We start from the raw sequence: 13,965 nt of genomic DNA on the forward strand, positions 1-13,965 counted from the left end.
CTATTGTAAAGCAGTGCTAGGAGCTTTAATCATTATCAATACTGAGTAGATGATATTATTCAACATATTAAATGTAGGTGCTGCACTGTCATTCTCTTCTTAGTACGTGTAAGTATGCATGCACTTGTTTTCTTAACTGCATGCATCCAGTTACCTAATATTTGTAATTTCCGCACTTTATGCACAGATGCCTACTGTGCATAGAGTAGCAAGAATGCTTATTATGATGATTTATTGGTAAAATATCAGGCATGAAGTTATTTTATATTGATTTCCTATAATGATACATTTTTGGGGAATATGAGCTGCTAATAGAATAAAGCAAGGTTTGCAAACCTTGGCTTGGAGCCCAAAGATTTCCAAATTGTCTGTTGTAGTTCAGTACACTCTGAAGTTCATCAATTTTTTTCCAAATTTGTAATATATTCACTTATGTTGTTTCCATGCCTGCAAATCAAAACTGTACAAGGCTTACTCTACATATTTAATTATGATTATTTAAATATATCCTCAGACTAGATATAAGGAAGAAATTTTTTACAATGAGGGTGATGAAGCACTGGAACAGGTTGCCCAGAGAGGTTGTAGATGTCGCATCCCTGGAAACATTCAAGGTCGGGATGGATGGGGCTCTGAGCAACCTGATCTAGTTGAAGATGTCCCTGCTCATGGCAGGGGGGTTGGGCTAGATGATCTTTAAAGGTCCCTTCCAACCCAAACCATTCTAAGATTCTATGATTCTGTATTTAATACCTCATTATATAATGTCTGGCACAGTGCTTGCTTACCACTGTGTCTACACAGAGGTTTATAAAGACAAGTTGACATAACCTACATCTAGTTTTCACTGTGTAATACATTAAAAACACTTTTTTCATAGTGTATTGACATTTGCCTTTCTTTCTAGATGGGCTATTATATTTGTTCAGTCTTAGGTCTTATGTCTAATACTATAAAAATAAGTGTCCTTTAAACTTTGTTTTCAGAGATGGTCTGCCCTCACTTAAAAACAAAGTTATGACACTTAATAATAATGTTGCACACATTAAATTCAGAAAATTATGAATTCTGAAGCACACAAGAATTTAATTCAAGCACACAGAGAAATAAAGTCTTTAAACAACTTTAGAGAAGATAGTAACTGGAAAAAGCAACATTGTCTAATAACATTTTTCACTAGATGATGTTGATTTTCTCAATTTACTATCTAATGAATTAAAAAATAAAATAATATGAAACTGCTGTATCTGAAGAAAATTCTACCTGGGACATATTTTACAAAATTGAAGATTAATGTTTTTTTTTTACTGTTGTTAATTGCATAGCTTGAAATAGAATATATTTTGACTGTCCAACGTAGTGTACATTCCATTTATTCCCTGCAGAGTATTCTTGATTATTAGCTAGACCGTGGGAAGAATTAAATGAAAGAACCAGTCTCACTGTAACAGAAAAAGTAACTACGAATATGTTTAAAAGAAAGAGTAAGTAGTTAAGAAAGAAGATACTAATATGCAAATATTCTATTAATGAACTTAACAGAGAACGAAACTAAATCAAGACTACATCAGGAAAGTATCATGAATGCAGACATTGGCAGAAAGCAGCCTGGAACAAGGACATAACAGTTTGAGTTAACATCTTTGTATCATCATATGTAAGTTCAGTGTGCTTCAGAAAATACCATGACTGATACAGTTTAAGGGTCATTTCAGTGAAGCTTGGTTAGAGTGAATAACCTTAATGTACCTCTTTGGTACTCTTTAAATTTTCATTCTTGAGATACACAGATAGTGGAGCCTGAACAATTAAAGTACTTCAAGAACATGAATGTATAGGGTAATACTAAAAAACACTAGTTCCAGGTGATAAGCAGCCTTTACATTCCATATAGCCTCACAGTTCAAGATACTTCTGTACAAAGTCTTAGTTGAGCAAGATACGTTACAGTGACCTCTTTTACAGTTAAAGGAAGCATATTGTTTTGTAATAATTTCATGTTATTTATTTCAGAATTGTAACAAAAGAACTTTAAATAAAAGATGTTTCTGATTAGCAACAATACCAATTGTCATCTTGTGAAGACAAAGAAATTGCCATTAATATCCTTATTGTAAAATTAAGTAAATGTTTTGTACTAAATGAAACTTCTCCAGCCTGTTACCTTGTAGCTAATGGTACTTTCTCTAGCAACTGAAAATCTCTGAGAAAATGCTATCATGATAAAATTTGTATTTGGCGATTGTTAAGAGGAGCAAAAAAACTGTGCTAGGTCTGGAAAAATTATTATATACATTTGTTAATATTATTGATTTATAATATTTATGGGTTCCTAGAACAAGGTGGTGTTTCAGCTTCTAAGTGTTTTTACATAAAATGGTGATTTTGGAATTCATTACCACTTACAGTACCAAAATATAATGGAAGATTCTAATTTTCTATTTGTTTTCGAGGTAATTTAGCTATCCATTGCTCTGTTTTAATATAAGAAAAGTATGTAAAATACAGAAAGACTATATTCATATGTATTGTAACTGTTGGATATGTTAATCTACTTAAGTTTTCTACTTGCACTGCTTCAATTCCTAAATGACTTGTGATTAATTTCTCGTGACATTAGAAAACACTGTGCATATTTCCCACTCCGTCGATTTATATCTGTACACATCATCTTGATCTGTACAGATCATCTTGAATGCCACCACATAGCACATGCGGGACAACCCAGTCAGCATGGGTTTATGAAAGGGAGGTCCTGCTTGACTAACCTGGTCTCCTTCTATGACTTGCTTAGTAGATGAGGGAAAGGTTGTGGATGTTGTCTACTTAGACTTTGGTAAAGTCTTTGACACCATTTCACACAGCATTCTCCTGGAGAAACTGGCTGCTCATGCTTTGGATGAGCGTACTGTCTGCTGGGTAAAAAACTGGCTGGATGGCCGGGCCCAAAGAGTTGTGGTGAATGGAGTTAAATCCAGTTGGCGGCTGGTCACAAGTGGTGTTCCCCAGGGCTCAGTACTGGGGCCAGTTATGTTTAATATCTTTGTCAGTGATCTGGAAGAGGGGACTGAGTGCACCCTCAGTAAGTTTGCAGACGACACCAAGTTGGGCAGGAGTGTTGACCTGCTGGAGGGTAGGAAGGCCCTACAGAGGGACCTGAACAGGCTGGACTGATGGGCCGAGGCCAACTGTATGAGGTTCAATGAGGCTAAGTGCTGGGTCCTGCACTTGGGTCACAACAACCCCATGCAATGCTACAGGCTTGAGGAGGAGTGGCTGGAGAGCTGCCTGGCAGAAAAGGACCTGGGAGTGCTGGCTGACAGCCAGCTGAACATGAGCCAGCAGTGTGCTCAGGTGGCCAAGAAGGCCAATAGCATCCTGGCTTGTATCAGGAATAGTGTGGCCAGCAGGACCAGGGAGGTGATACTGCCCCTGTCCTTGGCACTGGTGAGGCTGCACCTCGAATATTGTGTTCAGTTTTGGGCTCCTCACTACAAGAAGGCAGTAAAATTTAGGTGCTGGAGCGTGTCCAAAGAAGGGCAACGAAGCTGGTGAAGGGTCTAGAGCACAAGTCTTATGAGGAGTGGCTGATGGAACTGGTGGTGTTTAGTCTGGAGCAAAGGAGGCTGAGGGGAGACCTCATCGCTCTCTACTACTACCTGAAAGGAGGTTGGAGCGAGGTGGGGGTCAGTCTCTTCTCCCAGGTAACAAGTGATAGGGCAAGAGGAGATGTCCTCAGTTGTGCCAGGGGAGGTTTAGATTGGATATTAGGAAAAATTTCTTCAGCAAAAGGGTAGTTAGGCATTGGAACATGCTGCTCAGGGAAGTGGTTGAGTCCCCATCCCTTGAGATATTTAAAAGACATGTAGATATGGTGCTTAGGGACATGGTTTAGTGGTGGACTTGGCAGTGTTAGGTTAACAGTTGGATTTGATGATCTTAAGGGTCTTATCCAACCTAAAAGATTCCATGATTCTATAAGTGATTTAAGTAACCTTCGAGGTCAGAGAATCTCTGTTACAGAAGACCTCAGTGATCAACTCCTTTCCCTGGTACTGCAGATGATGACTTTGTAGAATTCAATTTTGCAAAATTATTAGTCTTTATAAATCTTATCTAGACTCTTTTGAATAAAGATTTGGAAGTTCTTTCAAAAAAGATCTTTAGAAAACATGCTTATTCTCTTGTTTTTATATGAATTCTCAGTTAAAGAATGCTGAAGTACAAAACTTCGTGATAGTAGTGATAATTTCATTTTTTTCTTAAGTATTTACATTTCTGGACCACAAACACATAACATTTAGAAACCTCAAAGTCACACACAGAAATGTGTTTGTTGTGTTCTGCATGTGCTTGGAAGATATTTATTTCTGAGTTTGAAAACTGCAATTACTGGAATGATTTTGTTGAATTTCAGTTTTATTATATCAGTCTTGATCTGAGTTACTAATCAGTGTTGTCTGGTGATAATGCAGGTAGCTACATTATCAGTGTAAGTAGATCATATTTCATAACCTAAGAAGCTTCTTTTACAATGCCTTTAAGAAGTAGAAAGTGGAAAGATTAACCATTCAAGTTTTTTTTATGTCTGCAGCCAGAGCATTTTTCAAGTTCCCAGAATTTTCAGAAAAGCCTTGACATAATATTATGCAGGCAAATAAAAGGACACAGTGTTCAAAAACAAGTGCTTCACCTAGTATTATTAGTATTTGTCTAAGGAGAAATGTGAATACATTTTTTGTTTCTGTTAAAGCTTTGTAAACACTTCACTTGTTTCTTGTTTAACTGTTGGAGAACATTAAATGTCAGTGAACAGATTGCTGGTACTTGCTTCTTTTTCTCTTACCTTCTTTCCTCAATTCCAGTTTATTTTTTTCACAGCTCCCTGTGGAGGAAACTTGACTGGCTCATCAGGTTTTATACTTTCACCAAACTTCCCTCATCCTTATCCCCACAGCAGAGATTGTGACTGGACTATCACTGTTAATAATGATTATGTTATATCATTAGCATTTATCAGGTAAAGTGCTACTTGCTCATAATTTTTAAAGTCATGTTTGTAACTTTATTATTGGCAGTTGTTCCGAGCTGTGTAGGGTAATGTATGTATACTTAATATAACTGTCAAAGTGATTTGTAATTGTTATCTTTGTTAGCAGTCACAACAAATACATGAGAGTATTCAATACACATAAAGGTGGAGTTTGGGAGCTCATTGCTCCTGTTCAGTTAAAAGCACTCTCAGTTTACACTGATTAATGTGGGAATACATGGTGCTTCTCTTCCTCAGAAGGCAGCATGGAGTAACTCACTGAATTGTCCCCAGCCCAGGAGGATGGTCTTTAATGATGAAGCCTATTGAGTCATCATATTTTATGAGACACCTGCCATTTAAGCAAAATTTCAAAAGTAGTCTTTAAATTTAGTTTTATTAGTCTGTATTATTTCAGGATACTTCAACAAGATACTTCCTCTTGTTCTGGTTATTAAGTGAAATTGGTTTAGCATTTTTGTTTATCAGAATGCAAGATTAAATTGAGCTTAGTAGAATCCACAGAGGAACTTTTGCTGTCTGCATTGTATGTAATCCATAAAGTGAATTAATATACATATTATGCGTGAAAAATATGCATCCCAACTGGGGCACATGAGGATGTCATAGAAAAGTTAAAAATTATACTTGTAATGTCCCATCAAATTTAAGTCCTTCTTCTGCTGGATGTTATATAGTGGTTTTATTGTTCTGATCAGTGGTAATGTGATGACTTGTTTAGTGATGTAGGTTATATAGTTGTCTATTCTCGGTGCTCAGTGTTATATTATGTGTTTTGAAGAATCCCTTCCAAGCAAATTAATCACTCAATTATATTTACATAATTAACAATTTAACTATTTTTTTTGTGATTTCAGAATGCTGTAAGTTGCTAAGCAACTTTCTACTGTGCAGTAGCACCTTTTTTTTAGTTTGGTGAAATATCTTGAGCTCAAAATATTTAAGAATATTCTGCTCTCTGTATTGTACATTTAGATATAAGACATTCTCCATCTTAGAATAAAAACAATATTTTACAGTGTGACTCAGTATAGTATGTGAACAGTTTATAGATCCCAAATATTGCCAAGTTGTTCTTAAAATCTGGATAACTGCTATGATTCTTGACAGAAGCTGACAAGCTTAGTCTTGGTCTATGTAGATTGCATACTCACTGAGGCTTGCCTCACTTATGACACACGGACTGTTCCAGAGTGAGAAAAAACCCCTTCCTGTATAAACCAAACTCTGGATGCTCCAATGAGTACTGTTAAATATGCTTTTGAGTGGGACTTACTCCAACTAACCCTTTTAAACTGAAGACAAACTATGGAACTTTAAAAATTGAAGCTGTTGACGTTCGATTTTTTCATTTCTTTTGTAAGGAAATATTTTTTAAATAATACAAAAGTTAAAAAAGGTTTTCGCTGAAGGAGCTGTATCAGGTCTTCAATGCCTACATATATTTTAATCAGGAGCTAGCGTCAAGTAGAAACAAAATAATTCTATTGGTTGGATTTTCATTCTTTTACTAACAATCTTTTTTTAAACTTTTTTTGTACAACGACAATCTTATAAGTAAATTCGGTCAACTCTCTGCCCTTAACTAAAATTAAGTTCAAAATTAATTAATTAGTTAATTAACTGTAGTTACATAATTAAGTAATTTAATTAAATTTTAAAAATTAAGTAAAATTAAGTTAAAAAAAAAATATGAGGTTTCAATACTACACCTTTTCATTTAAACTCATTATAGGCAAAATGCTTCTTGCTCCTAGGGTTACCAGATCATGTCCTGGCTGTGTGGAAGTGTTCAGTCTGACTGGAAGCTGTGTACGCTCTACTCTGCAGCTGACTGCATTATATCATAAAGCATTTCTGCCAAGGGTTCCAGTAGATCTAGGTTGTTTATTTCTCTAAAGCTTTAGAAACATTGTTATTAATTTTTTTCTATTTAAAATGTTTACCTTTTTTTTTTTTTCTGGCTAGAAGCAAAATATTATTTCTAAGCAGAGAACCAATAAATATAGTATTTCTCTTGTTTTCTAACAAAACACTTCTACAAACCATTATTCTGACAGTGGAGGGTTTTTTTGCTTTTATGAAAACAGTGATAGTAAACATTTATTTAAGTTAATAAGAGTGAAAATGTTAGGCAAAGCATATTCTATCTAATATTTCTCTTTTTTGTTCAACAGTTTCAGTATAGAACCAAATTATGATTTTCTTTATATCTATGATGGGCCAGATGGTAATAGCCCACTGATTGGAAGCTTTCAAGATAGCAAGCTGCCAGAGAGGATAGAAAGCAGTTCAAATACCATGCATCTGGCTTTTCGGAGTGATGGATCCGTTAGTTTTACTGGATTTCACCTGGAGTACAAAGGTAAATAAAATTATTTTTCTTTTCTATTAAAAAAGTTCAATGCATGAGTGTAAATTTTAATCTGTTTTAATTTCTCATAGTTTTCTGCCTGGTAATGTTTTGATTTTCCCTAAGAGTATGATAATGGGTATTACCTATACATACAAAATATGTTATAAAGGTATTAATTTAAGACAAAGTTTCTAGTATGATTTCATTTAGCTGATACATGATAATGTTAAATGCATGATTCCAAAGAAAAAAAGACAACAGTTTACATGTTTCAAACATAATGATGCAGTGACAAAACTCAACAGCATATATACATGTTTTTTTCCAGAATATAAATTGTTTTTATTTTTCCTTTATATATTAAGGCATGTTGGCATATGTCAATTTAAGATCCTGTAAGATGAAATGATGTGCTAGAATCTAGGAGACCAATATTGTAAATTAAAAGTATTTGGGCTAGACCTTTGTAAGATAGGCCATGGTAAAGCTGTCTACCTGTCTCAGACAGATCTGTAGTAAACAAGTAAACATAGTAAACAAGAAAATACAGGCTTGTAAAATTCATAATCAGTAGGAGCTTTCATAACTGCCTCTGTGTGGCTCAAGAAACAGAAATATTTGATATTAAATGAATATGAAAATATCCAACAATCTGTAAAGACAATGAGAGGCAATATATAGATGTTGCTGGTATAGAGTCAATACATCCTAACCTCCTCAGACTTTATTTTCTTCTCTATTTATTCTGAAAGCAATTAGTAAAGGCAAAGGTATACAAGGGAAAGACTGATGCATTTGTTGCTTTGGTAAACCCACAAAGTCTCCTTTTACTTTTCTAAAGTCATTGGATTCTACAGATGTAACCGAAGTTGTCTCCACAGTATGAGCTAGTCCTAAGTAGTTAAAAGTAGGTCTCAAAAATGTTGATGGTGAGCCCAGGTGTATGTACTGTTCCACATCACTTAAAAATATTTCTTCTTCCTTCTCAATTAAATTGAAGAATGATAAATGCAGATGGAAGTGCTATAGGAAGCAGTTCAGGGATGCAGAACTTCTAAAGAACAAGAAAATATATTGATTTTTTAAAGGGCCTAATCTTTTTCTGCTGTGCTGTTGAATACAGTCTAGTCTCATGGAATTAAAGGGTTTCTTCCATACACTAATCCAAGTATGAAGGATACTCATTAGGGACCCAGTCTCTTCTCATTCTTGATGTAGGTTTAAACAAAGAAGGGAACCTCTGTACTTTGGAATCAAGGCAGAATAGTATTTCTAACATTACTGCTAGACTCTGTGTGCCACAAAGATCTCTTGTTTCTTTCACTGCTTCCAGGAGCCACAATGACAAAGAAATTATGCAGATATTCACCACATTTGTAAAGGGACCAGAAATCTAAATAATGGAAGGATGTAGGCATTAAATTATGTGTTTGTGTGTGTATATGTAAGTGAGGGGAAGTTTGAGAAAGGAATCAAACTAATTCTAATGTTCCCTATTCACCTGAGATGGTTATATCTCTTGCTTTTCTCAGAATATCTGGAGTATGCATTTCAACATCTACCTTAGAACAGTGAGACATAAACAAAAGGAATTATTTTAATTCCCGTTAAAAAATGTTAAGGATTATTAAATTTGCACAGCTCAAAATACCTTAAGCAGAGGACCAGCTTACTCAGTGAATTATTTCAGTTTTACTGGGACTATCTGCTAACTATGACACTGCACTGCTTAACTTCTTTTAGGAGTGTCATAAGAACACTTACTGTGAGGCTGCACCTCAAATACTGTGTTCAGTTTTGAGCCCCTCACTACAAGAAAGACATTAAGGTGCTGGAGTGTGTCCAAAGAAGGGCAACAAAGTTGGTGAAGGGTCTAGAGCACAAGTCAAACATTGGAACTGGTTGCCCTGAGATCATGTCATCTGAATCCTTTGAAATCATTACTGAACTGGACAAAGGCCTGAGCAACATGATCAAATTGGCCCTGTTTTGTGTGGGGGTTGTGCTACATCTCTTCCAACCTAAATTGTTCTGATTCCATGAACTTAACTTTTTCACACAAATTATACCAGCTGCAGTTGTGTCCTATATGTACACTAATCCTATTTTAAATGGCAGTAGTACTCAAATTGTAGTTTATTGACAGGCCATATTTTTCAGATAGAAATCTCAGACCTGACCCATGTCTCAGGTCTGATCTGTAATCGTGTTTCTGGTTAGGTTTTGTTCTTCCCTTCCTTCCTCCCTTCAGTTCTATTTTATAATGGAGGGGCAGCTTATTAGTTCTAATAAGTGCTCTGGAGAATAATTATGGAATGTTTGTTATAGTTAGGTATGTCTGTAATATTCTCTCTAAGAAGTTTATTATGGCTTTGTTCTCTTTGAGACTTAGGGATAAAGTCATAAGTCATCAAGTTGTGGACAAAGCACCTGCTTCTCTTGGCTTTCAATGTTGTTTTCCATGCACTGAGATACTAGTTTTCTAGACGGTTTTGGCATCATTACCATATGTTAGCCAACAGAGACTTCCTTGTTGAACTTGAGATTGCAGCAGCCCATATTGCTACCTGTTTTCAGCCTGTATTTCAGAAGCCTTAGTTGATCCAATGGTATGCCAAAGTTATCAGAGAAATAATTGCTGTTTTTCTTGAGGCTTGTTGCAAAATTTTATTATGGGCAAAAGGAATTTACACCTAGTATGCACAGCCAAGAATATAATGTTACTGTAACTCAAATCTTAACTGTCTAATGAAACAATTATTTTTAGCCCATACCTAATTATTACAGAAAATAATTAAAACAATATTACTACAGAAAAAAGTCTTTCTAATAATACAGCTAAAATTGTAGTGCACACACTGTCCGGAATTTTTTCTGATGTTCTACTAAACCTGCCACAGCCCTTCTGTGTTTTCAGCTTAATGATTCTAGTATTCTTTGGAAAGAAAGGGGAAGGGCTATAAGGATCATCAATGTCTTCAGTTCTTCAACTGAAGCAATATGACATTGGTGGTGAAGGACTTCTCCGCCTGTCTTCTGGGAGCACTTTTATTTTCATAAATGTGCTAATACAGTCTTCTTATTTGCTCTTTTTTTCACTGGTTCTCAGCTAGACCTGATGAATCTTTTTGCCACATCTGACTTTATTTTTCTTATATTGTAGTGTAGTGTACTGACTTTCTTTACAAGTTCACTTAGCAGTTACTTCACATTTGAAAAAGTAGTTTGAAGGTGCTAAGTATTTCAGGCTTTATTTTTCAGAATAGTTATTAAGAAACTGTATTTCTATAGTGACATTTTTACTGTTTAGTCAGCAACTTCATGAGTCTGTCACAACTGTACCTTTGGGGAAAAGAAAATTACAGGGCTGTAATTTTTCCCTAGAGAAAATTTGTGATCATGTCTTTCCTCAGTTTTTGATTTATGCACCAGACATAATAGATTTCTTTATCTTTTTCTCTTTTTAATTTCTCATGTAGTACTAATCTCTACTTTATCCAAGGATCTGCTAGAATTATGAAGCATGGATTTCTTATCATAAACTCAAGAATAGTGTTCTCACAATTTCAGTTGTGTATCAATACAAAAATACCAATATCAATTCATTAAGAAGAAAAAATAATGTTTTCTTGCTATTGTCAAAATGTTAGTTATAATCCTAAATTAAATGATTTTTTTTTTTTTTTAAATTTGAGAATTTGAACTTGAAAGAGTTTTCAGTTTGCCCTAAGGTCTGCCAGACTTCTCAAGTGACAGTCTGGTTGGCTTACATAATAATTATTAACATCTATGTGATATCTTACAGACTTTCTAGTAAATTGTATCTTTTAAGTTTTGATTGTCCATCCAAAGTTTTGAATATGAGTGTTACAAAAGTTTTAGCCTTTCTTTTTTTAATGTCACACTGTATTTTAAAGCCTCACCATTCAGAACAGGAGACAGATGTTACAGGCACCACACTACAACCATCTAAATGAATCAATGTGGATATCAAATACCTGTTCTTAATAATTAACTATGTGATGTAACTATTACTTGTTATTGTACTGTTTTTCATTTCAGAAGCATGCTCTGTAGATTAGATATGCAATAATAATAAATTGCTAACCACATTAGGAGAGCTTCATGTTCTTTTGGAAGATGTGAAGTTGAAATTTCAGAAGAATTATTCTGTGTTTCCATTTTCAAATGTAAATGTACTTCTATGGTTTTGCAATGTAATTCTTTCTCTCCTCTCAGAAATGCTACAAAATAAAACATGGCCTTAAGAGATCAAACTGACCATCTACTTAGTTCATTATCTTGTCTCCAGTAGTGACCAAGAGCTGATATGTGGCTAAACTATATAAAAGTCAAATATATAATAATTTCTCCCTATTATCTGTAAGTTTTCAGAAACTTCAGTTTGGGTACTGCCAGAATCAAATTAATTGTCTTTGTATTTAAAGCTCTTAAATAGCCTTCCAGGAATTTCAAAGCTCATATAGTCTTTTGGCAACTGTACCTACCTGTAGCAGCAAGTTCCACAGTGCAAATATGCCTGGTAAAAAAACATTTATTTTGCTGTATTAGAAAGTGGGCACTGATCTTGCAGAAAGTGAATAAGTGTTCACTATTGATCTTCTCCACAACACCTTTAAATGGTAAAGAAGAAAATCTGAAATTTCTGTCTTCTCTTTAAGAAAATAAATTACTCCAAACTCCATCCTGCATAGCACAATATCATCTGCTTCATTCCAGCTTCTACCATTTCCTAATACTTTTACTGCTTTTTCCTTCATGGAAAAACATTGCAAATTTTTCCAAAAAGTTTACCTTTTCTCTCCTTCTGCTTAGTAATGTTGCTAATTAGAAGTGTCAAGTGGTTATTTTTGTGCAGTTTTTTATATCTTGGATATTAAACACACTGGTATTCACATTATAGAGGGAAGAGCGAAGCAAAGATAAAAAGCATATGCATGTATTTGAGTTTATTTTAATATTTTGAAACAAATAACTATGAATAACAAGAAACAGAGATAAATTTCAGGAATATTTTCATGCTTTGTCCTCCAGTGAGGAAAAAAAAGCTGTATGAAAATATATCAGTATATCATATGCATGGATATAAATATTAATTTGGGGTGTATTAATTTTGAAGAAATTCTTGTTTAAATACTTTTTATTTTGTAACAAACTACTTATGTTGGTTTCCTTCACTTACCGGTTTTCAGACTACAGATTTTGAAACTGGGATGTGTCTTATCTAGTGGAACAGTGTCCACAGATCTAACTTCATCTAACTACGTAACTACATCATTGATCACAGTGAACTCTGAAAAAATAGTTCTCGTAATGGAGCTCTATAGGAATTATCTAGGAAAAGTACAGGAGAGATGGTTTTGGTCATTATATTGTAATTTGTCCAGTCTTTAAAATGAAGGAGAAAGAACATTTGATGTAGAATTGAAGGATTCTTAAAAAAAAAAAAAAAAAAAAAAAAAAAAAGAACATTATGTGTCTACAGGGTCCTCAAAGAAGACCTTGAGAAAGAAAACTCCAGAAAACATTTGTAACATTTTGGATTGTATTCAGAATTGTGTTTGCATTTGTTTCCTTTATAGCAAAGCTTCGTGAGTCTTGCTTTGATCCTGGAAATATAATGAATGGAACAAGACTTGGAATGGATTATAAACTGGGGTCAACTGTCACATATTACTGCGATGCAGGTTATGTTCTTCAAGGATATTCTACACTAACATGTATCATGGGAGATGATGGAAGACCTGGATGGAACAGAGCCCTGCCCAGTTGTCATGGTAAGAGCAGTGTTTCATTTATTATAGTTGCTGTTATTATTCTTGCTTTGTCATATGGAAGAAACAGATACAAAATTAGAAGAAGCAATTTTAATAAACTTCTCTTTTAGGACAAAGCCCTTCTCAATGATATATTTAATAAACATAACATATTTAATAAATCAGAATAAATATTGTTTCAAGTTTTTAATAACATTAAATAAATAGTGCGACAAGTTATTGTTGTGAATAGAGGTTAATAGTAATGCCATCCTCTATGGCGACCAGTATTCTTGAATTAGCAAATTTACAGCAGAGTGTAGAGATATATACCATATATGTGTATTTAAATAGAACATTAAGTATACTCTGGGTGTCACAATATATGTTTGTTTCCTTTTGTTATATCTGTTTTTCAAACTAGATGAAATATTTCATATATACAACATTACATCATTCAACCTGTTGGACATGTGGTCTCTAGAAAAATTCAGCTTTGAAATGCACCAAAGGTCCAGTCACTCAAACTTTTATGTATTTGAAGAACTCCACTAATGTCAGGAATCTCCTGACTTTAGTTATATTACTGCTGACTATCTCAAGAGTAAGCATTTTCAGATTTAAACTGTAGAAAAGATACAATTTTTAGTTCACTGTTTTGGTGTTAAATCTTACCAGCAATTAATAGCCACTTCAGAGAAAAAAAAAACCAAACAATATTCTTTTCACATATTCTGTAAGATTAAGCACGAAACCTCTCCCATGTATCCAGATATTAA

The 13,965-nt window shown here is 34.3% G+C and overlaps 1 protein-coding gene across 1 annotated transcript in view; it reads left to right on the top strand.

Moving 5' to 3' along the window:
- CSMD3 (CUB and Sushi multiple domains 3) overlaps positions 1-13,965 on the top strand; it is a 746,059-nt gene that overhangs the window by 523,410 nt on the left and 208,684 nt on the right. Inside the window, exons 29-31 of the mRNA XM_087747332.1 lie at positions 4,882-5,020; positions 7,231-7,418; positions 13,013-13,207. Of these exons, the coding sequence (XP_087603458.1) occupies positions 4,882-5,020; positions 7,231-7,418; positions 13,013-13,207 (522 nt within the window). The remainder of the gene's footprint in view (positions 1-4,881; positions 5,021-7,230; positions 7,419-13,012; positions 13,208-13,965) is intronic.

Source organism: Nipponia nippon, unplaced genomic scaffold (genome assembly GCF_047370975.1).
Source record: "Nipponia nippon isolate SJK-2023a ecotype South Korea unplaced genomic scaffold, ASM4737097v1 scaffold_1, whole genome shotgun sequence".
Classification (NCBI taxonomy): Eukaryota; Metazoa; Chordata; class Aves; order Pelecaniformes; family Threskiornithidae; genus Nipponia; species Nipponia nippon.